The 25214-nt window shown below is 47.1% G+C and overlaps 1 protein-coding gene and 1 long non-coding RNA gene across 4 annotated transcripts in view; one reads left to right on the forward strand and one right to left on the reverse strand.

The window, feature by feature from the left end:
• CLNK (cytokine dependent hematopoietic cell linker) overlaps positions 1–25214 on the forward strand; it is a 195571-nt gene that overhangs the window by 107790 nt on the left and 62567 nt on the right. For all 3 annotated transcript variants that reach the window (XM_036990849.2, XM_073237838.1, XM_036990850.2), the window contains exons 3-4: positions 9768–9839; positions 18774–18802. In XM_036990849.2, coding sequence (XP_036846744.2) covers positions 9768–9839; positions 18774–18802 — 101 coding nt within the window. The remainder of the gene's footprint in view (positions 1–9767; positions 9840–18773; positions 18803–25214) is intronic.
• The window catches only part of LOC140849665 (uncharacterized), a 123343-nt gene that overhangs the window by 8764 nt on the left and 89365 nt on the right, over positions 1–25214 (reverse strand). The gene's annotated exons all lie outside the window — the stretch shown is intronic.

Raw genomic sequence — 25214 nt, forward strand, 5'->3', positions numbered from 1 at the left:
TATAAAAAGGGTAATTCACTGTTGTTATTGTATTTGCTCATTACATACACTGATGGTCTATTAGAAGCTACATCCCCTGACAGTCAAGACAGAAAAAAAAGGAGAAAGCATTTGAAAAGATGATAGGTAAGGCTTTTGTTTTCCCTGGTTCATCTGTTTCCTTTGGCTGAATCGAAATTTAAACAAAAAAAGCGAAGGGGAAAAAGATTTTATGGGGTTTCTTGAAACCTGGGCATAAAGGATTGAAGATTACACTCTTGTTTTCTAAATTAGATCATCTTTCTTTTGTCTTTCTTTCCTCAAGAAGATTAAAAAGAAAAAGAGGGGGATTTACTCAGAAGGTGCACACAGAGGCTTAATCAGGAAACAAGCAAGGGGAAGCCCAGGCCAGATGGCAGGGACCTCCCGCACCACACGGGCAGCCAGGAGCCGGGCCTGAGCCGTCGTCAGTGGCCAGTGAGCTCAGGCACGTCATTCCATATCCCTGGACCCAAGTTTTCTCATGTGTAAAATTAACAGGTTCAAGCAGATGATGTCCGTCTTTCCGATGAGCCCCACACTCTGAGAAGCTATGATGCTAAAACTCTGGGAAAAGAAGGAGCTAAATTCAGAGAGCACCCTCTGCTCCGTACCTGCAGCCTGTAAGCAGAGCCGGTCTCTTCTACAATACGCCAGGTCCACTTTCTGCCTTAATAAACAAGAACTAGTAATTCCCTCAAGAAAGGCCTGGTTCCATCTCTGGATCTTCTCATATGCAACTATTTCCCCTGCTGCTCCTCTGTGTGAGGGGAATGACGAGAACTCGGTTTCCAGCGGGGGGGATGTGTGCACTGCTGATGACCGTGCAGCTGGCAATCCCTGAGCCCCGAAGCTGTATCCCTTTCAGCAGAGAACACAGAGCCTCTCAGAATCAGGGGAAGCTGGAGGAGGCAGGGCAGCCCAAGTGGATCCCAGCAACCCGAAGGAGGTCCAGGAAGGGGCTACCCCTGGCCAGGCATAAATCCAGCTGTCAGAGCTGCGCACAAAGGGAAAGTCAGGTCAGAGGCAGGTGGGCTGTCCTGAATCTGAGTAGCCACTCAAATCAGGAGTAACCAAAGGTAGGAAGCCAAGGAGACAGGAAAGGCAGAGACAATCCTCCTTGCTCACTAGCTCGGTTCTCACTCATGTGACTGCCAGCCTCACGAGGGTAGGGCCTTTCTGTCTTGTCCACCTGTGTCCCCAGGCCTAACGCAATACCCAGCGCATAGTAGCTACTCAGGAAATATTTGACTTGAGGATGGCACAGGGTCTGCATCCCAATTTCAATTTGGCTCAGTAAGGGGCCTGAGTCTGGGAGGATTTTATTCCCACGACCACGAGACGGAGCCGTTAAGGAGCAGTCAAGAGGCTGCCGGAGGGGGCTCAGGTCCGGGATGGGGCTGGGGCTCAGTGGACATGGCTGCCATCTGTGAAGGTAGAGACAAGCCCCGCTGAGCCCACAGAGGGCCATGAGGCATCTGCCCATGCACATTCTGGAAAGACAACTGGAAAAGATGGCATCTGTGCTGGGCCAAGAGAGAAACAAGAAGGGTTTAAGATGTGGAGATGCAGAAGGAGAAGAGAGAGAGATTAATCCCGGGCAGAGGAGGCCGCAGGAACAAAGAACTGTGGGCTGTGTTTCAGCCCAGCGAGAAGTTCAGTTTGCCTAGAATGTAGGTTTGTAAAACAAAACCAAAGAGTTGAAATGATGGCTGAGACTTTGTAGAGGATCTCTGAGTACAAAGGGGTTGATATCAAGGACATCATTAAGGGATCCAGGTAAAAGATCAAGGGGCCACAGTGAGCACAGGACCCTTGAGTTAATTCACCCTGCTGCCAAGTTCTCAAAGCATGGTGACTAGGCACACCCCTCTTACGACATGGTTTTAAGGACTTTGCCACTAGACTTTCAGCTGCTTATCAATGGGGACTCTAAATCCCCTCTGTTTAATGCAAGACAGAAAAGTGCTCAGGATGCATTTGATAATGATGCTTATGGAACACAGCAACCATTCCTAACCTCTCATTTTACATATGACCTAACCATAATGGGGGTTCAGGGTGGCTAAGGGATGTGGCTGAGGTAACACAGTGAGTCAGGAAAATAGTCTGGGCTTAAACTATTAACTAATTTACCTCTAACCCTACACACAACCAGGCTCTCCCTTCATGCCAGCTGGCTGTCCCCAGAATCATTATCCAGGACTGCAGCTAAACACAACAAATGGGGGACACTGGACAAGACAGACAACACCCACTGACCCAGTCCTCCAAAGCTGAAGCTGCTGCAAAATACAAGCCTGGCTTTTCTCTGGGATATTTCCCTCCCTTTCTGCTGTACGTGTAGTGTCAGGCAAGGTAGAATAGCCTCCCAATTCAGTAAAGTGTGAGCTCCTGGTGTGCAGGGCATAGGAGGTACAGTAACTTCCAGCATTCCCCTCTCTGAGCAGGATTTGAGGTCGTGCTTTATCATCAGCATCTCCTTCCCAGCAAACGCAGCTCCCTGTAAGATATAGACACAGATTCTTTGCAACAACCCAGATTGGTGAGGAGACCAGGTCCCGTGGACAACAACACGCACCGCATCTTCACTACCAGCTCAGGCTCAACTACATCCTGGGCATGGGAGAGAGAACAATCCGCGGTGGGGGCCACGGCAAGCTGACAGGACCTTCTCCCTCGTCCTCGTACCTGAGTCCCCTCAGCAGAAACTGGCTTGAAGCCTCACCCCACTCTAGCAGGATCCTTCTGGGCAAGAAATCTTCTGTGGGCACCTTCCCCATTCCTCAGACGCTTCCCGTGATGCGTACCTATCACCTAGGGGGTGTGTCAGGGAAGAAACAGGTTTACACCGAGACTGAACTAACTATGGAGTCCCCGTGACTAGAGCACTCAGTCTTTGATTCCTTCTCCGTAAAATGAGGACAACATGCATGTCTCCTCTGAAGAGTCATTGTGAGGAGGAAACTAGATTACCTCGGACTGTATCTGGCACATGGTGGGTGCTTACAACCTGTTGTTTCCTTTCTTACCTGTCTGTTGGAAAGCGGTTCCCAATGACTAAATCTGTAAGTATATTAGTCAGGGTTCTCTCCAGAGGACAGAACCAAAGAAATACATAAATATATGTTGAGAAACAGATTGATTTCAAGGTTTTGGCTCACACGTTTATGGGAGCTGGCAAATCTGAAGTCTATAGGGCAGGCCAACAGGCTGGAGACTCATTAAGATTGTCTAGCAATGTTGAATCAAAATTCCACAGGGCAGCAGGCTGGAAGCTCAGGCAGGGTTTCTATGTTGCAGTCTTAAGGAGACTTCCTTCTTCGGGGAACCTAAGTCTTTGCTCTTCAACTGATTGGATGAGGCCCACCCATACTATGGAAGGTCATTCACTGCGCCCAGCGTCTACTGATTTAAATGGTAATCACATCTAAAGAATACATCCTCCACTACTTTTAGAATGGGCACTAAAAGGCTGGGCACAATAGCCTAGCCAAGTTGACACATAAAATTAACCATCACAAAGGTGCAAATAGGTGAGGCATAGCAGTTAAAACATCTTGTTGTGGGTCAACTTGGTACTGAGTGGACTTTCAAGTTCTTCTAGGAAGCATCCCTATGTCAAACCTTCAGGGGCCAGTTGGTTAATATAAAAATGTAAGATTGTACGGGATGGATGGTGAGGCTTCATGAGGTTGAGAGAATACACCGTATGTAAACACATTCAAGTTCAAACTAAAAAAAAAAGCTGTGGGGCAGGAAGGCTGTATACATCCTTCAGTTTTTCTGGGAGAATACTGGGCAATTAACTAATTACCAGCAAAGTAGTTGCCGCACTGAGAGCAGGTAGGATCTTCGTGGAAGGACTGGCCAGCATACCCAAGCCCCTGAAAGGAAGGGCTGAGGGGCAACTAACATGACCGAACAGCTGGATTTGACTCCGGGTCAGGTTCCACAGCAGCGGCTGGTCTCCAGTTTCTCAGGCTCATGTTTCTCAATCTCAAGTTAAGAAGTACTTTGTATCGGTGTCCTCAGCTACATGAAATAATAATCACGTGTGGCTGTTCTCAAACTAAATATCAGACAACAATAAAAGAAATAATTTAATAATTTTGCAGTCGAACGAACAAATTAGAGAATCCTTAATTCCAGGACTGTAGATTTGCACCTCTATAATTAATTGAGTAATCCACACTTTTAACCTGGTGAAATATTTTAATTATCAACCACGTTAGTGCTACTGGCATTCCACCTCTGGTATTCTTTAGTCATCTTGAGTAAGAATCAGGTCCTAGATAATAAAAATGACCACTGACAATAGATAGATATGTGAGGGAAGTGCTGTAACTCTGCCCATCCTTGTGTGTAACATGGGGATGATGAGATAAATGAGTGATTTATTCAGTTGGCAGACCCGGATTGAAATCCAGATCAGGAATACATGGATGCTCTTAACCTTTGTGTCCACACCACACCGCCTTTGTGGAGACCAGCATGTCTGTACCATGCCAGCCACAACTTCCCAGGGCAACCTGCCCTGAGGATCACTGCCTCTGGCCCCATTCTTCTGTCTGCTTTCCATTCTCTCTCCTTCTCTCAATTAAAAATATATCCAAGGCTCATTTTGACTGTGGGACCTCAGACCTGCTAAAAAGTCAGAACCCAGCGTGACCCTGTACTAGACTTTGTGAGTTCCTCCCCACGCAGGGCCCCCTCAGCCTCCCTTAGGAATTGCACTGGTGGAGCAGAGTGGCCTCACCCAGGACGGCCACTTCCACTGACTGGTTCACCAGGGGTGCGAAGGCTCAGCGCTCCCACCACAACTTGGGACAGCTCTGAGGGGCCATCACACCAGCCTCAGAGCACCGCCCAACCTCTCCCTCTGCCCAGGGCAGTTGGAGCCTTCGCTGGACACAAGGGGAAGAAATCCAACAGGACTTCCAACAAGGCTGGGGACTCACCAGGGCCAGCCTGACAGACCTATTGTGAGGACTTGATGGATTAGTATGTATGAAATGGCAAACAGTGCCCAGTAAGTTGTGAATCTTACATAAGTTTTAAGCTGTTATTATTATCACTATAATTACAGTATTACACATTATTATTCATGGTCTTGGAGTCACCAATCCTGCTGTACAAGCCCTGAAAAAAGAATTATGGCCTAAGAGCCATTTGTGTGATTTCTCAGGAGTCCACAAGTTCACTCTGAGTGTGCAGAATAAGAAGCTTCTGGAAAAAGCAGAACTTGATCTGAAAGTTCATTAAGGACAGTGTAGTTTCACAACAAAAGAAATAGCAATGCTTCTTCTGTGCTGGTCAGATGGCACCAGCCATGCTGAGTGTAGCTGGGAGTACAGTAAAGGGGAGAAATTTGAGACGAATAACTAGGAGAGCCTGGAGCAGGTGTCTTTAGTTCTTAAAACAGATAGTCTTGCTTTCCTCTCCACCCTCTAACTCACCCTGTCATCTGTCTCTCTCTCCTTCTCTTCTAAGAGGGCCTCTGGTTGGCTTTAAGGCCCACCCTCATCAGGGAAGGAGATCCTTAGCATAATTGTGTTTCAGAGAACCTTCTCCCAAATAAAATCACATTCACAGGTTCCAGGTGGACTGAACTTTTGGCAGACGCCCTTCAGCCCCCTGCAGTTAGTAGACATTGATTCAGGTACAGACTGACTTCTGTTAGCTGTTCGTGTAAAGTAATGGGAGATTCAAAGGGCCCATGGAAACAGGAGGAAGCAAGCAGACGTGTGGGGGAGGCCTAGGTGGGTTTGGCTGACTGATCACGGAGGAGGGAGGCGCACAGGAGGAGAGGGAATCCACCGACGGCCAGAAGGTGCTGGACCTGAAGTTCTGGGAGGATGGTAAAGAGAGAGGCCGGATCGTGCAGGGTGATGCGCCCTGCACGTTTGTGGCAGAATGTGACATGATTGCAAGAACAATTAACTGGCTCACCCATGACCCTTTTGCCTCAGTTTCCCACAAGCCTTTAACACCTCCCACTTCCCCGGGATGTGCCGAGTTCTCTGTGGGATAAATTAGCCCATGTTGCTTCGCTGGCAAGCGCTTGACCAGGGTCAGTGACAAGTCATAGAACAGCAATTGAAGAAAGTTGGTTTGATTTATTTTACTGCATGGATGGGACAGGCAGAGTGGCCCACAAGAAGGGCATCTGGTCCCAAAAAATCGAGGCCTTATAAAGGTGATCCGTACCTATTTGCACTACTGTGGGAAACAGGACTGTCATCCCCAGGATCACAGATGCCAACGGCCAACTTGGGAACATTGCACGTCTCCTCCCAAAGTCGGACCTCAATGTAATGCAAAGCAAACAAGTTTGACCTATTATAATTAATATTCTTTAATAATATTTTCTGCCATAGACTGAGACTTTCTAATTCTTTCAGCATTGTACATTTTTTTTAAAAAGTATCTCTACAAGTTGGAAACCCAAGGAAAGATTTAAAGTAGAGAGACCTGGTGAGGAGGAAAACTGGGGGGCTGGACATTTTGGTTTTCCTTGTAATTAGCAAACAGAACTCACAGCTAAATAACTGGGGAGAGAGTAGGAAGCAAGGAGAGAGCCTCTTCAATTTCTAATCCTTCTAATATTCGCTCCTCTTTTTATATATTTTAAAAACAAATGGACTTGAACTCCTTACTGTCCAAGTAGATGGCCATTTACTTGCCAGCCTTGTTACTGTTTTCCTTAATAATCCATCGTGGGAAGAACAGCCCCTCCCCCATCCCCCCTCGCCTCCACATTCTCTCTTCCCGTCCTTCCTCAGTTGCTTTTGGGTTGGGGGACAGCCTGGCTCTGAGCTTCTGGCAGTCCCGTGTTCTGGCTGCCCATGCAGTGCACTTGATAGGCACCCGGCCGGGGCTGGGAGACCTGGCTCGGGCGCTGGCCCGGCTGTTCGCCAGCCTGGTCACTCTAACCGGATCGCCTCGGCCTTCAGCCTGTTTCCTCCCCTGTAGCCTGGAGCTGAGAATGATGCCTGCCCATTTACTACTGGGGATACTGTAAACATGACAAGAAAGAGGGCCTGAGTCCAACGCTTCTTAAAGTCAAAAGGCCAAAGCAGATTCTCTGGAAGAGTCAGAGGCAGCTGGAGGGTGTGGGGCTCTTAAGCAACCTGGAATGAGGCTGAAGAAATTCCCAGAATCCTTCCCATTCTCTTAAAACTGGACTGGTTAAAGCCATTTATACATGGGCTATTGGGGCACAGAATTGCTCCCCTATCCCAGAGGAATGAGCAAACTGAGACCTCCTTCTCAGGACAGGGACAGGTCAGAATCGCCCTCACGTCAGAGCAACCCAAAGGGCTCTATTCAGTTAAATGCATGGTTCATTACTGTGTGTAAGTGGGCAGGCCACTTATCTATTTATTATCAATGAACCTGTTTGTATCTCACAAACATTCCTGAGGTCACACCTGGGGTCACTTAGCCAGTGCGTTGGAAGAGAAATAATCCCAGGAGATGCCCCTGTTCCTGAGAGGCCCCCACTCTAGGAGAACACGATTCATGAACAGCATATGCATGGTGGTGTGGTAAAATAAGGCTGTTTATTCCCTTCTTCATGGTCTGTGTCTCCAATGACAATAGGGATTCATGAGGCAAGCTTCCTCTGTCTTCTTTAACCACTGTATCCCATTGCCCACCATCCAGCCTGGTACGCAATAGATCTGATATCTATTTGTTGAGTTAATGAATGAATGGATTCATGAACAAATGCATCAGTGGTAAAGCAGAGACATATCAAGAGTCTTACGGGGACTCAAAGAGGAAGCAGCACAGAAGAATTCACGGGGAGCAAATATTTAAACCAGATCTTAAAGAATGGAAAGTATTTTGCCAGAGCCAGAGGTCTGATAAGCTAATCATAGTCATAGAATAAGCTGATCGATGACCTGGGAACACATAAATATATGCCCCGGAGAGGGCACAGTGTGGGGCTGGGCAGAGGGAGAGGGTGGCGGGAAACGAGGAGCAGCGACAGACATGGCATTCACAGCCACGGGGCAGGAATCCAGGCTGTCATGGCAAATAGTTGGGATTTCGTCTGGCAGAAATGGAGAAATGGTGACGGCTTGCAAGCACGTAGGAGATTGAGAACATTTTACTAACTAGAAAGTTCTTTTTTGCTGCAGTTGGGTGGATTGGAGCTCAGAAGTCCAGAAAAGCAGTTAAGGGCTGAAGCTTGCCAGCCTGAAGAGAAAAGGAGCAGAAATACGACTGGGCATAACTTCTGGGAGTGAAGGGAAAGGGGCAGAATGAGACGTTCGGGGGCTGGATTGTTAGGATCTGGTCACAGATTCACCAATGACAGTGATAAGGGTGAGAAGAGATGAGACTAATGGGCACAGCCTGGGCTGCTGGTTTGGAAACTAAGTGAACAGTGGAGCTGCTTGCTAGGAAAAAGGCCTGGGTCTGCAGCAGAAGAATAATTAAAAAGGTCCAGAAAATAGATGTCCATGTCTAGAACTTAGAAGTCAGAGTACAGATAGAGATTTATGAATCAACTTTTACCTGAATAAACAAAGAACAAGGAACATATGTAATAATACAATAATTAAGTCACCTTAAAATCATAAAATAATGAGAACTAATGAAATAATGAAGTAACCCTGCCGATCTCTGCCCTCACGGAGATGGTAGCTTAGCTGGCTCGTCACACGTGAACGGACGCTACAGGTTAAAATGAAGGAAAATTACAGCTCAGAGACGTGTTGGACGAAGCCAGTCCCAGGGGTGGGGGAAGGCTCCTCTGAGGAAGGGACTCTCAAGCTGAGCTCAGAAGCATGAGCTGGAGTGATGGAGAAGGAGGACAGTGGGTACTGGGGACGGGGACCCGTTCCTGGAGGAGCCCTGGGGGAGGGCGTGGAGAAAATCCACAGACCAAGAAGAAGTAAGTTCACCTCGAGTGCAGAGAACCAGGGGAACAATGAGGTCAGACCAGCTAACAAGGCAGCTGCCGGGGACCCGGGCAGAGCACCCGTGAATGTCTGATAAAGGTCCCAAAGTGCCTGCAGGAGAAAAGGGAGCACGTCAAACTTGGCTAGTTAAATGAACTAGGGATGCATAAGAGTGATGGTTCATGCTAGCAAATGCCTTACTGAATTTGAACAAATTAACTCAATTGAAAATAATTTAACCTCTTCATTGAAAATCCCATGCAAAGTCTCAAAATTATATAAGAGTTTAATAAATATCATTTGAATCCAAGCTGAGATTGCCAAATAATCAGCCTTCCTATGCCTGGTGATATCTGCTAGCTTGAGGTCAAATTCAAGTAACATCGGAAGCATCTAGAACTTCCTTGGCCCATGCACACTGTCCTTGTTGGACAGCCTCCTGTCAGTCAGGTGGCAAAGGTATGAAGCCCTTCAGGTCACAAGAGCGACACCAGGGAGACCCGTAGCGCTTGAGGAGGACCCCACAGTGCCCCTGCTGATGTGGGAAATGCCCTAACGCTCAGCCCAACCAGGGTGCTTCTTGCACCCCATGCTACCGCCCCTTGTAAAACAAAGCCCTTTTATTTTAAAAAAAAATGCTTAAAGTAACTGAATTAATTTAAATACAGATTTTTTTTAAACCCCAATGGAAATGCAAAGAGAGATTTGGAATTACGTGTGAGATGTTAACTACTTAAATCTGGATGGCTGTTTCTATGAATGAATGCACTTAATTAATTTTTTTCCCCTAGCTTCTTGCTATTTCCTAACTATAACTATTTTCTTTTATCCCAGGGGCAATAGAAGGACGACAAAAGATGGATCCAGTGATTTGAAATTCCAGAACTTTACTCTGCCGAAAAATAGGTCAGAATATTTACTTGTTTATTAATAGAGGAGTGAAAATTTTGATTCTGTGGCAAATAAGCTGACCATCACACATACACACACACACCCCCAAATACACACGCACATACAAGGTTAATGTGGTAGAATTATATTGCTCTCAGGGACCTTCGAGTTTACACGAGAAGCCCTTAGGTGTTCACAGCATTTCAGACCAAGGTGGTTTCTCCCACCCTCCCAGGTCTCTAAATAGCCCAAGACACAGCCAATGAGAAGGAAGCTTCCAGGCTTCTGCTGGCCACTGGTGAGTGATGTAAACGGTGCCTTATGGATGGATCAGGTCATGAGTTCATCACCAGGCCTTACAGCAAGGAGACTAGAAGAGCCACATGCCTATATGGTTTCTTTCCTTCGCCCTTCAATTGAACAAAACGTTTACTGAGCAGTTGTGGCAGTAAGACTTGCATAGGCTACTGAAAAGCAAAGATGAAAGACAACATCTTATCTTCAAGGGCTCACAGCCAAGGGCTAAAAGTCAGAATGGTGGCTGACTTGATGCAAAGGTGACAAGACCCCAATGGTGAAGTCAAATCCAGCTCTGCCCCTGACTAGCAGTCAGATTCTGGGCAACACCCGAATGGCTCAGAGGGGTTGGGGGTTCCCGTGAGCCCAGCCAGAACTCCCTACTGGAGGAATCTCCATGTCCAGGGGCATCAGAGGGTCTCTGTGTGTTACACCAATCCTTGAATCCCAATGTACTTCAACTCTAGTCAATCACCAAACATTTATTCAGATCCTACTATGTGCCAGGTACAAACAGCGTTCTTGGGCTCCTAAGATTTGCTTGAAGAAATATTTCCCCTCAGCAGAGTGAATGAATGCCTGTAAAACAGAATACTTGAAATATTTTCAAGACCACATTAAGCAAAGGGAAGGTTGTGGCTGTTCTCAGACTTCCTCAATGTTTACATTAAATGTATTTGAATAATGCATTTTAAGTCAGTTTTTCTTATTTCTTGACAATAGCAAGAAATGGGAGATGGAAGAATAAGAAGCCTTCCATCAAATGGAGATGGCTGCAGCAATTACATACATCAAAGTAATATTTACAGTTACATTTGAAAAAAAAAAAAGAGAGAGCAGTGCTTTCTTCCAAAGCAAATTATTTCAGGATGTGTCACAGCATGCTCAAGATATATTAAAAAAGAGCAACAGACGATGTTTCTGCAACCTGTTCCAAACCATTTATAAACCCAAATTTTAAAAAAAAAAATCCCATGTACATACAAATCTCTGTACCACTGCATATTTTATGATGAAAGTATTATGTGAATATAAATTAGTATTTGAGATACATAAATCAAATTCAAATGTCTAAAAACTACATATTTGGGTCTCCTATCTTACTTCAGTAACTATTAAACCAGTGTATTCATTCTCCATGCAAATTATAATTATCAGTGTTTGATGATACTGGAGGCAGGGAGGGCACTACAGAGGGGCCGCGCCGGAGGCCAGAACAAGCCCTTTGGGTCTGGATTTAAATCCCCGCTGACCTGTTTACCAGCTGAGCAGCCTCCCTCTGATGAGCCCATTTCCATTTCAGCGCCTCATGTATTTTGGATATAGCATTGGAAAATACTGAGTAGGCTGTCCTGTCCACCCTGGTCCCCTGTACCTAAAGCAGTCCTGTGTCTGGGGGATAAATGGGTGACCACTGCAGCGGGCCTGGAACATGGCAGTTTCTTAATAAACAGCAAAGCCCACAGTCGCTGAGCGCTCACCATGTGCTAGGCACTGTCTGAGGAGTTAGTAGGTAGTATCTCACTGGATCCTGACAATCACACTCTTAGTTTCCCTTTCCTAGGAGAGAAGAACATGGGTAGAAAGAATACATAATTTCCCCAAGGCTGAAGAGCTGGTTATGGCATGGACAACGAGAGACATTCACATACTGTCGCAAGCATCTGTAAAATCTGACACTCCGCACCACTGCCCTCCCTACGGCCATCCCTGAGTGTGGCGGTGGGGTCAGCTCTCCTGACAGGCACAGCCCCCCGCGCCCCAAACTCAGCCATGCCTGTCCCCTGCTGGTAATGTACAAAGTAGAACATGAGGCTGAGTACTCCCCAACCCCCGGATGATGGCGCCCAGGAGACTGTCCGAGACAAAGCCAGAATCCCATCCATATCCACAACCCGTCTGCATTGATCTGAATGTTGTCCAGAACTTTCCATGGAAATCATCTGGCCAAATCCCCAGTTCCCATTTCTATTCTGCAGCATTTCCCCATATGTGTAGAAACAGATTCACACTGATGGACTTTTTTTCCAATCAAGTTCAAACTCAAATCAATAGTTAAATGCCTAAAATGCACCAGACACCACGGAAGCCACATTTAATTCAAATCCCCGCCGCCGAGTATGTACAGGCAAGGAGAGCCTGAGAGGTTACATGTTCTGGTCCCATTCCCAGAGCTGGTAACTGGTAGCATCTGGGTTTAGATTCAGAGGCTAACCTCAAATCGAGTGCCATTGCTGGGCTCTGCGTTATCACAGGCTCCCTCTATGTCAGTATGTTCATGGGGATTTCGTTTCCTATTCCCGTGAGCCTCCAGTCTGTTTGGGTAGAAACTCTCCATGAGGAGGAAGGGCGTGTGGTCACACTCCTGAGAAGAACATTCAGGCGCACGGCCACAAAGCCGCTAGCGGCAGTTCTCACCCTGGGCCAGCAGCGTGGCATCACCTGGGAACTGCTTAGAAACGCAGATCTCAGGTCCCGCCCTCCTCAGCCGGATACTCAGGACTGGGACCCAGGCACCTGTGTTTAAACAAGTCCTCCTGGTGATTCTGGGGCCCATCCAGTCTGAGAACCTCAGCTTTGAGCATCCTTACTGAGAGTGCACGTTCTGGCACTGGGCCTAGCACCGGCTCTGCCCTGCCCACAGCGTCCGAGCACATGGGGTGGAGGAAAGAAGACACAAGACACTGACCCAGTGTGAGAGAGTAGAGGGAGGTGGGAGAGAATGTTCTCCCCACCTGGGAAAGGTCGCTTCATCAAAGAGGAAGAAGATGCAGCCCCTGCCATCAAGAGTTCAGTCTGGGGGGGGGGGGGAAACACAGACAGACATCTGTAACCGTCGTAAGACACTGTGCCAGGGACAGTGACCGTAACAGAAGCAGGCACCCTGGGCCCATGCGGAGACGAAGGCTCAGGAGGCTGACAGCTTGCCCACGTCCACAGTCTAACCGGTGGCAGCACCAGGTCCTGAGCCACTCACTCCAAGCGAAGGCCTCTCCTTTCCCATCCTGAGCAGTTGTGTTACTGACAGTGTTGCTCACCCTCTCCACCTTCCGACCCTTCCCAGGCATCACCGTATGGACTCTCAGCTTTCCCTTCTGCCGCTAGCACCTGCGGCAATAGTCAGCTCCAGCGGACGGGGTGCAGGTGGCTGTGATTTCCCAGGGCCCATGAGAGCCCGTCCTCACCCCTCGGGAGCTGGCAGCCTCTTCCATTCTGTGTGCTAGGAGGCCCCCTGCCTGGCCTCCCCGCCTGGCATGCCCGGGACACAAGACAGGGCAGGAAGCTGCTGCTGCTGGTGGGCTCTGACCTCTCTAGTTTTGCCCCACCTGTTGTCCAGCTGCCCTGACCCATGAGAGCCCTTCTGCTCCCCCTGGCCTGCCTCACGGTGCAGAAGCGGACTGTCTCTGAAAGATCTGGCAAGCTGAGAGCTCTGCAGAGGATCCAGAGTGCTGTGGAGGATGCATGGAATAGAGCATGCGGTCCCATCGGCTTTCCTGCGGTGGTCCACGAGGAGCTCCTGCTTAGTAAATAAATGCTCAGTAAACACTGCTGAAGCGCGGGGAGAAGAGAGAATGAAGTCAGGACCCACTAGGTTGCGGTTGGCTTGTGCTATTCCCAGTACCCAGCACCCATGCTTAAATAGCTGATAAAAGGAACTTTTAGCGAAGGAGAAGGATGGAGGAAAGAAGAGAGAGGAGACAGAACAAGGGGATTGTGGGCTCAGGAGCTGCTCTGCCCACTGGAGCAACGTCGGGGCTGAAGCAGACGCGACAGATCTTGCTACACTGCTACGCCCACCGCCTGCGGGGGTCCCCCCAAAATGCCAGACGGTTTGTTCTCATCTTTCAGTATTTGTCAGGAACGGGGATAGCTTATATGAAAGGGATTATAGCTTTCAAGACATGCTTTCTGTCCTGAAAGAACTTGAAATCTAGTCAAGAAAAGGAAAAAAGAAAAACTTCATAAGTAAGGTTTAACAAGATGAGATTTAAATAAGAACTTAATAATTCTACACTGCCTTTCAACTATTCTAAGTGTGTTATTACAGCAAGAAGTGACTTAGGAGCTCAGGAAGGGAAAGCTCAGGGGCCCTGGAGGGCAGAACCTGAGGAGGTGAGGGGGGCCAGGCTGCTTCCTATCAAGAGGGTCTTGAGACACGAGAGCATTTTACAGCTCAGGATGGGACCAAACTTTTCCGTGTTTTCCCCAGGCTCCCTCCAGGGACTCGCACGCCCCCAAATGTTTTTTTGTTAAAATAAAATAGAAAAGAGGGCCTAAAATAAAGAGGATTCTTCAAACCAGTCAAGGATTCCTTTAACAAAGAATGAACCCATTTATTCACTTATTAAATATGAGCCTTGACCTGATCCCACTTCGGTGTGGGTTTCACCTGCTTCAAAGTAACATGGGGTCCGGAGATGGTTTCCAGTGTCATCTTGGATCCCTAACAAATCCTACCGCTGCTCTGTGAGGATTCACACTGACGTGTACGTACTCGCGGAGCAGTTCCTGCTGCGTACCGGACACTCTGCCAGGCCTCACTGGGATGCAGCAGGTCCGTGCATAGACCCAGGCTGGGTCTGCAAGGCGTCTCTAAGCCGCCTCACTTCCGTGCTCTTATCTATGCTCCCCCTGCATGAGAGCGTGGTGTCCGTTCCCTCCTTCATGCTCATTCGACATCGTTCCATCTCCAGGCCTCCAGGAAGCCACAGGCCCTCTGGCTTACCTACAGGCTCCGGACTGTCTGAGCGCACTACACCGGCTTTCCTAAACCCTTGCTTCCACAGCTCCCTGAGGGTGGTGGTGCGTAAGGAGAGGGCCCTGCCATCAGAGGGGCTGGGTGGGAAACAGGGCACCACTAGCTCCTCCATGGGGCTTCCCTGGGCCTCAGTCAGTCCATCTGCAAAGGGAAAGGCCTAGTTCATGGTTCACTCAACGCTGACAGTCCATAGCAGCCCCCAAGTTGAGACAAAGATACTGTCCAGCAAGAATTGGCTGGGAAGTTGGGCGAAATGATTTACGTAAAGTGCACAATTACCAACACCATGCAGACATTCAAACAGAGGGAAAGGGGGAATGAATTTAGAAACTTCAGATGCATCTGCATTTCTCTCTAGATTATATTAAAAATGAGTTCAGGAACTCGTAAAAATATCAATTGTCTTCCAAAAATTAGAGAACTTTAGTTTAATTTAAAAGTAGTCTTTTAATTTCAGGGGCAGAACTTAAAGTGAGATGTGGAGCTGAGCCACTTAAATCTTGGAGTCTGGGAGGAGATGGCTGGAGGGAGAAGGCCCCCTGACCATCTCCCAAGGGTCCTGCTGCTGGGTTCTGGACCAGCAGTGGGTGCCTGGGGAGACCCGAAGGGGAGCACACGCACCACACTCCAGGGGCGATGAGGAACTGGTCTCCACGCCAGGAGCTTGACCCTGGAGACAGGATCAAGTCCCGTCTCTATGGGGCTGGAATAACATGCCATCCAAACTTTGTTCCCATGGATAAGTAGAACGCAAGTGCGCCCTGACTACGTGTCAGATCCAGCTCTCCCAGGCAGTGAGAGGGAGGGGGAGTTTAATTTACTAGCCTTTAAAAATTAAAACTTACTAAGCATATTAAATTGTTATAATGTATTAAAAATTAAAAACAATTCACAAATTAAAAATCTTTATTTGTAATGAGCCTTAAATATTGAAAACCGCAAACCTCTGGAGGTCAGCCCTGTTCATTTCCTATTCCATGATCTCCCCGCCACGACGTAGACACCTGCCTACACAGGCCAGAAATACAGAGGACAACTTGCTGCCCTCAGGCCCAGATTCAGAAGGGAGCAGAATGGGAGGGGGGACTGGGAAGAGAGGAGGGGTGGCTGCCAACCTGTAACACCATCCAGCTGCGGCCCATTCACGTGTGGCCATGTTATTGGTGCTGCTGCCGAAAGGAAGCCAAGCACCATGCCTGTCATTCCCTGGCAAGAGGCGGCTTGCCAACGCACGGGCCTTGCTTGAGCACAGAGAAGACACATCTGATCTCAGTGCAGTGTGCTAGCAGCATCTTTCATTAATCACCCTGGACTGACAGGTTGCAAAGAGTGTTAACACAGGCGGTTTTTCAGATAGACTGTCAGCTGCTCGTGTCAAGGAACGTCCACACCTCAGCCAGACATCACAGTGAAGTCCGGGACATGTCCCTAGGCCCCTCCTTCCCAGGCCCACTGCGTCAGCAGGATCCAAGCCTGCCTCACCGCCCCCCCCACTTTGCAGGCTCAGCTGGAATAACAACACCATTCCTGCTTTGCTGAGGCTTCCTCTGCTAATTCGTTGGGCTTGCATTGACGCACAGAGAGCCCTGGGGTGCACAGTCCCAGAGGATATGACATATGAATGAGCACCATCACTTGGGGACCCCACTGAGAGGCAGAGTGGATTAGATAAGCCACTTTCGGCAGCCCTGGCAATTGGGAGGAAGCTCCCAGACACAGGGAGCTCGGAGGTCTAAGTTGCTGCTCTAGGCTTGTAAATAATAAGGGATTTAAAGTCAGACAAACCCCAGTTCCACCAACAGCTTGCTGTGCCACTGTAGGCAAGTCACTTGACTCTTCAAGCTTTCATCTGGAAAGTGGGAAAGCCCACCGGCCATACCGGACAGGCATTTTTCCCTTACGCTCCAGTGTTCCTGGTGTCGAAAGACCTCAGTTCTGCCTCCAAGAGTCTGAAACTTGGAACAAGTTGGACAACATTATCTCCTAAGTACTTTTTGATGTTAACGGTTTTTAAGTCTAATAGCCAGGTGAGGCAGAGGCCAGAAGAGGGATGGAATCCTAACTTAAAAGCTAAAGTTCTTTCTAGGACCCCAGAAAGAGTAGGCCTCCTCTTCAAAATCCCCGGGCTCAGGCCCGCAGGCTGCCTGCTCAGGCTGTGCTCGCTTCCAGCAGCCACGTGGCTTGCCACACTTTCACCATGCCCACTGTGCACCATGGGCCGTGGTCTCCTGGTTACTAACATCTCCCAGCTTAACAATTGTGCGCCCAATGTCCCGTGGCAAAAACACATCACTTCCATTTCACTTGTCATAACTTGCAACTCTGGGGAGCCTGTGGCAGCCTTAATCAAAGACCTAGATGCCAGGAAAGAGGCCGTGAGCTGGAAGTGCCAAGAGGAAGAGCTCAAGACCCAGATAAATGATCTGCCCCTTCCTGGATGATTCACTGTTAATTTCTGCAGAGTCTCAGGGTGTCAAGAGCTAACCATGAAGTTTGGAGGCCATGGCACAAAGCAACCAAACCAGGATTCCCACTACCTACAGGAGAGAGCCAGGGAGGCGACAAGCATTCGGGGATCCAGCAGGCTGGTGTCAGATCCCTCGCTCTCTGTGGGCCTGGCAAGCTATGAAGCCTTCCGGACCCCATCTCCTTGTAAATTTAGGACAATCATAGCTGCACCACAGGTCCTTTGAATATTAAAATGATAAACATAGGACAACAGGGTGAGCTAGAAGTTGGACTCGTGGGCCGTGGTCTCCTGGTTACTAATATCTCCCAGCTTAACTATTGTGTGCCCAACGTCCCAGCCACCAGCTAGGCCTCATAAATATTTACACGCAGCATGTGTTGCGATGTTCAATTAATTGCTCCTGTGACGCACTTTGAGAGCCTCAGAGGATAGGTGAGGAGCAAGAACCGGGGATTGCTAAAGGCACAAACAAGTCAGCTTACAGAAGCAGTGCCCTTCGGAGCCTTCCACTGCCCCAGAGCTTTCCAGGCCTTTGCCCGAATTCTAGGGAAAAGGTGCTTCCAACACTTTCCAGCACTGTCCAAGGGTGGACGTGGTGAAAGGCCTCACTGGAAAAAGGATAAAGTCACACACAGATAACTTACCACAGAAGAAATGCAAATGGCCCACAATCATTTGGAAAAAAAAAAATCCAATCTTACCAGTCCTCAAGGGAGTAAAACAGGTGAACTGAGGAATCAAGTACACAGCAGGCAGAGCTGTTTTGAAGGAGAGCTTCCATGGTGGTGAGATGAGTGAGATGCTCCCTTCTCACTCTGTGGATCAGAATATTAACTGATGCAATTCCTCCAGAAGCCAACTGAGGGGTGGGCAGCAAGGGGCTGAGAAGACCCCCATTAACTGTCCCCTTCATTGCACTCGCTGGAGTCTCTCCATGGAAATACTCAGTGATTAGATTAAAAATGCAAGCAGGATGCGCGTCACAACAGTATTTGCAACAGGAAAAACTAGCAAGACCTTAAATGTCCCCTCCAAAAATCATACACCTGATAAATATCATGTTGTAGAATATCAACAATATACAAAGTATTTTTAACACCAGGATCCTTATACATTCCTTTTCTGGTATTTTTATACATCTACATATTTAAATGCATGCATATAACCTCATAAACGCATGTATGTATAGAAGCTTTGCCAAAATATTTCCTGTGGCATTGATTGCTATTTTCTTCCACATACATTTTTCTATTTTCTATGTTCTCTGTAATGAGATGTTACTGTAGGTCTAGAACACTACAGACATCAAGAAACCCCTCTTCTGTCAGTTGATCCATGAAATGCCTTGACTGGGGGCCCAATCCTCTGGGGGGGTCTTGAACTGTGTGCAGCCAACGCTTATTGGTTCTCTCTTCTGCCCTAGGTCATGGCCGCGGATCAACAGTGCCACAGGTGAGTCAGGGGCGCCAGCCACCAAACCAGGGGAAATGTCCTCGTGGGTCTGTTAGACTCTTCTTTCCCTTCTGTTTTTCCCTCGATACAATTATTGGCTTGTTCAAAATGGCATCAACTACTTACAGGCTTTCCCTCTAGCTGATCCCAGGGTGCTGCCTGGCCTGTGACTCCCACAGGCTTCGGGAGCTGGCAGAGCGGGTGGGAACTGTGGCGCTCCGTTTATGAGCTGTGTAGCCTGAGATGAAGCCCAGATCCATCTGGGCCTGAGTCCTCTCCTCTGTAAATGGGTATGAGTCTGCCTAAGTGCCCGCATTGAGGCCACTCATTAGTGTTGTTCATTCAACTGAACTCCACATAAAGGGTTCCCTCCAAAATATGTGTTGAGTGGATGAAAGGACATCTCTTTTCAGAGCCTAGTTCCTGTTACAAGGCATTTAATAGGATCCCATTACAGTTTGAGAGAAAGTATACACTATTCATCATGAAGCATTATTTCAGGGAAAGCCCCATACAACTTCCCTAGAAAGCTGGCGGCTAGAAATGATGACTGGAATGAGGCAGAAAAAATGAGAAATAGACCAGAGGCAGTGTGCCAAGCAGTGATAAGACTCATAGGAAGTGATGTAATCAGCCGATGAATTCAAAAGGCTCATTAGGGGTAGCGTCTGAGCATACAGCCAGCACTCAGCCGTGCCCCACACAGCAGTGGGACTGGGAAAGAGTAAAATCTAAATAGCAAGTATGAATATAAATAAGAAATAAGCACCCGGCTCTAATCCCTCTTGCAGAAAATATTTTTGTTAAGCTTCCCAGTCAAGTGCCAACCAAGGTTGCATTTCTCTCAGGGTAGATGCTTCCAAATTGTACTGGAGTCATTTGTCGCAAATACACTTCCCTCCACCTGCTTGCCGCCTCTCATCCCTGGCCCCACCATCCACTCAGAGCCCTGGAGGGACTGTAAAGGGGATGGTGCTGGGAAATGAAGCTGCTAATCTGATGCAGTGGGTGGCGAATTCTAAACCACGTGACCTGCACCCTCTCCAGTTGACCTTGCTCTTCACCTTCATTAAGGTAGAGAAAATCTGAGAGGTGTGTGTTCCATTTCATTGACAACCTTCCAGGGACACAAGCAGAAAAAATAAAACAAAATCAAAACTCCAAAATCACCGACTGGGATAAAGCTGCCCAGGCCTGCCCAGACGCACTGGAATCTACACCCTGCCAAGAATACTTAGCATCAAATCGCACCACCCAGCCTACGCTTATGAACTGCTGCTAGTGCCTATTAAATATAACAGAACTGACATAATTAAGAATGTCCATGATGAGCTACATGAAGCTGCTCATCTCAGTGATATTTTTCACATTCCTACATATTTTTTAATTGTTTGCAGTTTTTACCATGAGATTAGGTGAAAATATGGTGGGGCAACCATATGGGAGAATACTATGAAACTATTAAAAATGATGATGTTGAAAAATATTCACGGACATGGATATGTTATAATATGCTATTAGATGAACAAGCAAGCAGGAAAACAGTGTGCACTTTGTGCAGTCATATATACATAATCATATCGTGTGTGTGTGTATATGTGTGTGAGTGTGTGAGTGTGTGAGTGATCTATCACCAAATATGTATAGCGGTTGTCTTGATATGGGAACTTTTGAGCAAATTTTAGTCCCTTCTTTTTTTGCTTATCTATATCTTACAACTTTTCTACAGGAGCATATATTTTTCTATGCTAAAAACAATTTTTCAAAAAAAAAAGAAAAAATACTCCAGGCCTGGAGAAGACACACACATATCTCAACTTGGACAATCTCTCAATACCAATACCGTCAAAACTAATATATAGAGAACAATGCCATGTTTTTGCATAAAAGAAACTGAGGACTTTCTCTCCTTCCACTGACTAATGAAACGAAAGAAGATAGCCCTGCGTGGAAAGTGGGGCTTCTGTCTTAGTCAACATGCACAATAAAACCCTGATAAAGATATGCATTGGCGTTCCAATAGACAAGAAATTTCATTTTGTCCAGAAACATTTGCTTTGATGTTGTTTTCTTATTTTGTTAAGGAAAATGGCCTTGAAGTTTAGTTTTTTTCACCTTTAAAGGAAAAATTAAAAAGGATTTTAGGACTAGAGGGAGAAAGGCAGTTATGGAATGTGTGAACATCCAGTGCCCCCTGCTGGCCCTTTCTAGATATTGCTCTCTCTGTATTAATTTGGCAGAGAATGGTCTTCCCAAGATGTTGGGGAAATTGGTGGACAGAAACAAATTGAAAAGTTGACAGTGGAATTGCTGGGGAAAGGTGTTCACCCAGTTACCATAAATGAAAGGCAGGAAAAGCCAAAAATCATTCAAGATTGTTAAGCCCAATGATTCACAATTGTCTTCAAAATTCAGTGTGTATCAGAATTATGAGAGTTAAAAATGTATATTCTCACTCTGAGGTTTATGCTTTGCTAGGCCTATAGTGAGACCAGGGAATCCCTACCACTAAGAAGCTAATTCCACTCAGGTAGTTCTGGGATGGTCTTTTGAGAATCACTGGCTGACGCCTACAGAAGGAAACTGTTAAGATTGTCCCCACCAAGAAGCTGCTGCCAGTTCTCTGGACACCTGTGTCACAATATCTCATTTGACATTCTGCAGATCACCCAGGAAATGGGATGGGAGATAGCTGCCTCACTGATCACCATGCATTCACCCTTCCATCCATCCAGTCAGCTAATTTGTGGTGGTTCTTAGTGTAGCGGATAAAATAATCAGCTTTGGGTGCAGGGTTGTTTCTTTTTTTAATGCAAATGAAAGGTCCCAGGGACTCAGCTAGTCTCAATTCTAATACTGTGCTTACAGATGAGGAAACTGAGGAAGAGAAGGAAAGCAAATTTCCAAGGGCCACCTAGTGAGAACATTAAGCCTGTTCTCCGGACTCCTAGTAAATGTTTCCCATGTAGCTATTTCTGTGAATTTGGACTATTCATGACTTGGAATTTCAGCTCATAATCTTCAGATTAGGAGACTGTAGTTCAGGGAATACAACTGGAATGACCAGTAGAGACAGATGTCTGAGCTGGCAGACAGCTGGATGACAGATATGATGTAGGTATTTATATATAACATACATATATTAACGGGCACAGACAAGCTATAGTTCTCCCTACTTCTGCTGTCTCTTGCCTTCCAAGTCCTTTCCTTTCCCCCTCTTCCTCTCTTCCTCCCAAGTATAAATCATATCATCAAAGCTCATTGAACATCATAATCCTTTCCTCAGAGAAGTGAAATAAAGGGAGGGCAGACCATTCCCGCTTTTCCCTACATGGATTGATGCCAAACTGAAGATGTTCTGAAGTCTGAAACTTGCCAAGGGAAAGGGTGTAGAGTATCCTCTTTCTCATCATACTGAGATAAGGTGAGATGGATACCCTCTGCCCCCAAGGACTGTGAAGTCCTTAAAAGATAAAAATTGAGAAAGACAGCACAGAGCAAAGGAAAGAAACCTAGACACTAAGCCCAGAATTTGAATACAGTTCTCTAACTACATCAGTGAGTCCTAAGAACTGAGAATGAGAGAAAAGGGAAAGAAATTCACATACATAGAGTCCCTCGTTTGTGCCAGGCATTTTGTAAGCCTCTCTAATTCAGCTGTAGGGAGCTGGTTTTCTTATATTCCCTGTACAGATTAGGTAAACTGAGACCAAGAGAAGCTAGTTGCCTTGGAAAGAAATCAGTAGAGAAGAACTCAAACCCATCACAATATGTTTGTGGTGTTGTGTGCCAAACATTTTTGGCCTCAGTTTTTTCATCTTTAAAATAAGGGGGTCCACTATATGCTGGGGGTCACTGATCCTTCAGCCTCACAGCTGGGAGGGACCCCAGCTGTGGACAACCTTGTGAAAAATCAACAAGAGCATATCAACAGAGTTGAATGTTAAAAAGGCACGTTTTGTTTTAAGATGAACACTAAATAATGAACAAGTTCTTCATACAGATCCGAAAACAGAATGCCAAGGATCCGCATTGCATGAGAAAGATTTGGTCATGAAATTGGACTTGAAAAGACATGAAACAGTACACAGCAATGCATGTGTGGCACTCAACCAGGGAGTTGTTTTTTTTAACTTCTCAATAGCTCTTTGGGGTAAATATTCTTCTCATTCTACAAGTAAATACTGGTTAACTGAGGCTAATAAGCTAGTCTAAAGTCACATGGCCAGAAAGTGACACAGGCAGGATTTGAACCTAGAACCTCCCTCTCCCACTTCCATGAAATACGTGTTCATGCCTTTCATCAGAGTCTCTGCTGTTCCTGGAGAACTCCAAAGCTGACCTCCGCAAGGAGATAACACATTTAAGGCTGAAAGGCATTTAAAAAGAAATGGGGACTTCCACATGACAGATGTTTCCCTTCTGCTTATGTAGTCGAGTCCAGAGGTAAGCAGTCCAAAGCTGTTCGGCAGCTCTGGCCCTTGGAGTCCTCAGAGGCCCTTCTCCCTCCCTTGTACCGGCCTCAATCCCATCGCCTAAAATAGTCACAACTGTGCTCCAGGCAGCAGGAGGGGGAAAAGAAGAGACAAACGGTACACCACAATGTCTCTTCAGAAAGTTTCCTGGAAACCGTGAGCTCGTTGTCCACCTCTTCCATTTATCAAGACTGGGAGTCATGGCCACGTGTCGCTGCCGTGTGGAAAAGGAGGTCGGGAGAAGTGCTTACTCTAGGTGGCCATGGAGCCTACTGACCATCAGGGGCTCTAACGCTGAGAAGAATGGGAGGGGGGAAAAGACCAACAGGGACAGGGGCTGTACCAGGTGTGCTTAGTGAGCGGTCATTGCCATCCACGGTCCCCTTGTGGCTCGCTGAGTCTTCATAAGCCCAGATGGCTGCCTCTGGAGCTGCAAACCTCTCCGTCTCCCCACCCCCCGAACTCTTGCGACTGAAATGCAGACAAGCTGGTTTTGCCTGGTGAACCTGTCTGGCTTGGGAATGCCATCATCAGAAAAGCCTGCTGACTGACTTCACTTCCTGGAGAAATAGGAAGTTCTCAGACCCTGCAGGCTCCCTACAGGTACTTCTCTTCTCACCCCAGACAGGCATATTCCCTTCATGGGACCTGCTGGGAATTGTTAGAGCCGATGAATTCCTTTGAATGTGACTATCCCTTGGCAACAGCCCTTGGGGGTTCAGCCAGCTACCCTGTCCTTGTAAGAGGCCATAAGACACCAGCCCTGCACCTCCAGGGGTTGACATTCACGGAAGTGTTTGAAGTGAAAACCGTCTGACAGTGTAACTTATATAGCCTACCTCCCACTGGAAGACAATTGGAGTTTCTTAGTCAGTGGCTTTCAGACTTCAGTGTGAATAAATGTCACCGTAAAAGCTTGTGCAGAAAGTAATGGGGTTATACTGTGATATCCAGGTCTTGCTTTCTTTGCTTTTGCGTGTGTGTGTGTGTGTGTGTGTGTGTGTGTGTGTGTGTGTGTTACTTTAAGCACCCAAGGTGCAAAGGGCCAGAAGAGTTGATGGGCATTAGCCACAATGTCCCATCACACCTCTGCAGGCATGAAAAGGGATGTCCTAGCTGAGGGCCAAAGGCTGGGGTGATTGCATCTGCCAGGCTGGAAACCCCCTGAGCTCTTCATGAAACAGTCATCTTTGCTACTCTCTTAACAATAACTTTCAAGGGAACGTTGTCTTTTACAAAAACATGTTTCCTTGAGGGGCACAAGAAGCCATTTGTTCTCTGGAGCTGTTTGTTATCAGTGACACATGACTGCCTACAGATAAAACATGGGCATCACACTTCCAGGATGGTGACAGGAGGAGCTACTAGCAGCTTCCTTCATCTTTTTAGAAGACAGCTCTCTGAAAATCCAGCCTATCCTTGAGTTCCAGGAAGACTTAAAGACCTGGAAGGTTTTGGGGTACCACTTTGGGGGGGATCTAGGGCCCAACAAGAAAGAATGTGAAGCTCAAGTTCACTCAGCAGGGGAGGAGAGCAGGTCCTATGTGAAGTCCTGTCCCTTGTTCCTGGTCCTGGGGTGTTTCCACGGTACCACGGCTGTATTTCACAGTCGCCCACTTATTGTGCATTTCCTATACACTTGGTCACAGGGGCGATCAAGAGCCTGCAATCCCACCACTGCCTTGGGGAAAACAGGCACCACGCTCTGCAACCCTATAATATACTTACTGGTTTGCTTTGTTCCTACGTGCCATGGAGAAACTAAAAAGCTGTTAATCAGAGAGAGCTAACATCTATAATGCATCAACTATAGATGTTAGTGGTTTAATAAAAGAAAGATCTATTTCATGCTGACATCACAATCCAATGTGAATTGAAGAAGGTCTTCTTTCAGACACTCAAGATTCATTTTCCTGTCACCCCGTGGCTTCCATGAC

This window comes from Manis javanica, chromosome 5, assembly GCF_040802235.1.
Source record: "Manis javanica isolate MJ-LG chromosome 5, MJ_LKY, whole genome shotgun sequence".
NCBI lineage: Eukaryota > Metazoa > Chordata > Mammalia > Pholidota > Manidae > Manis > Manis javanica.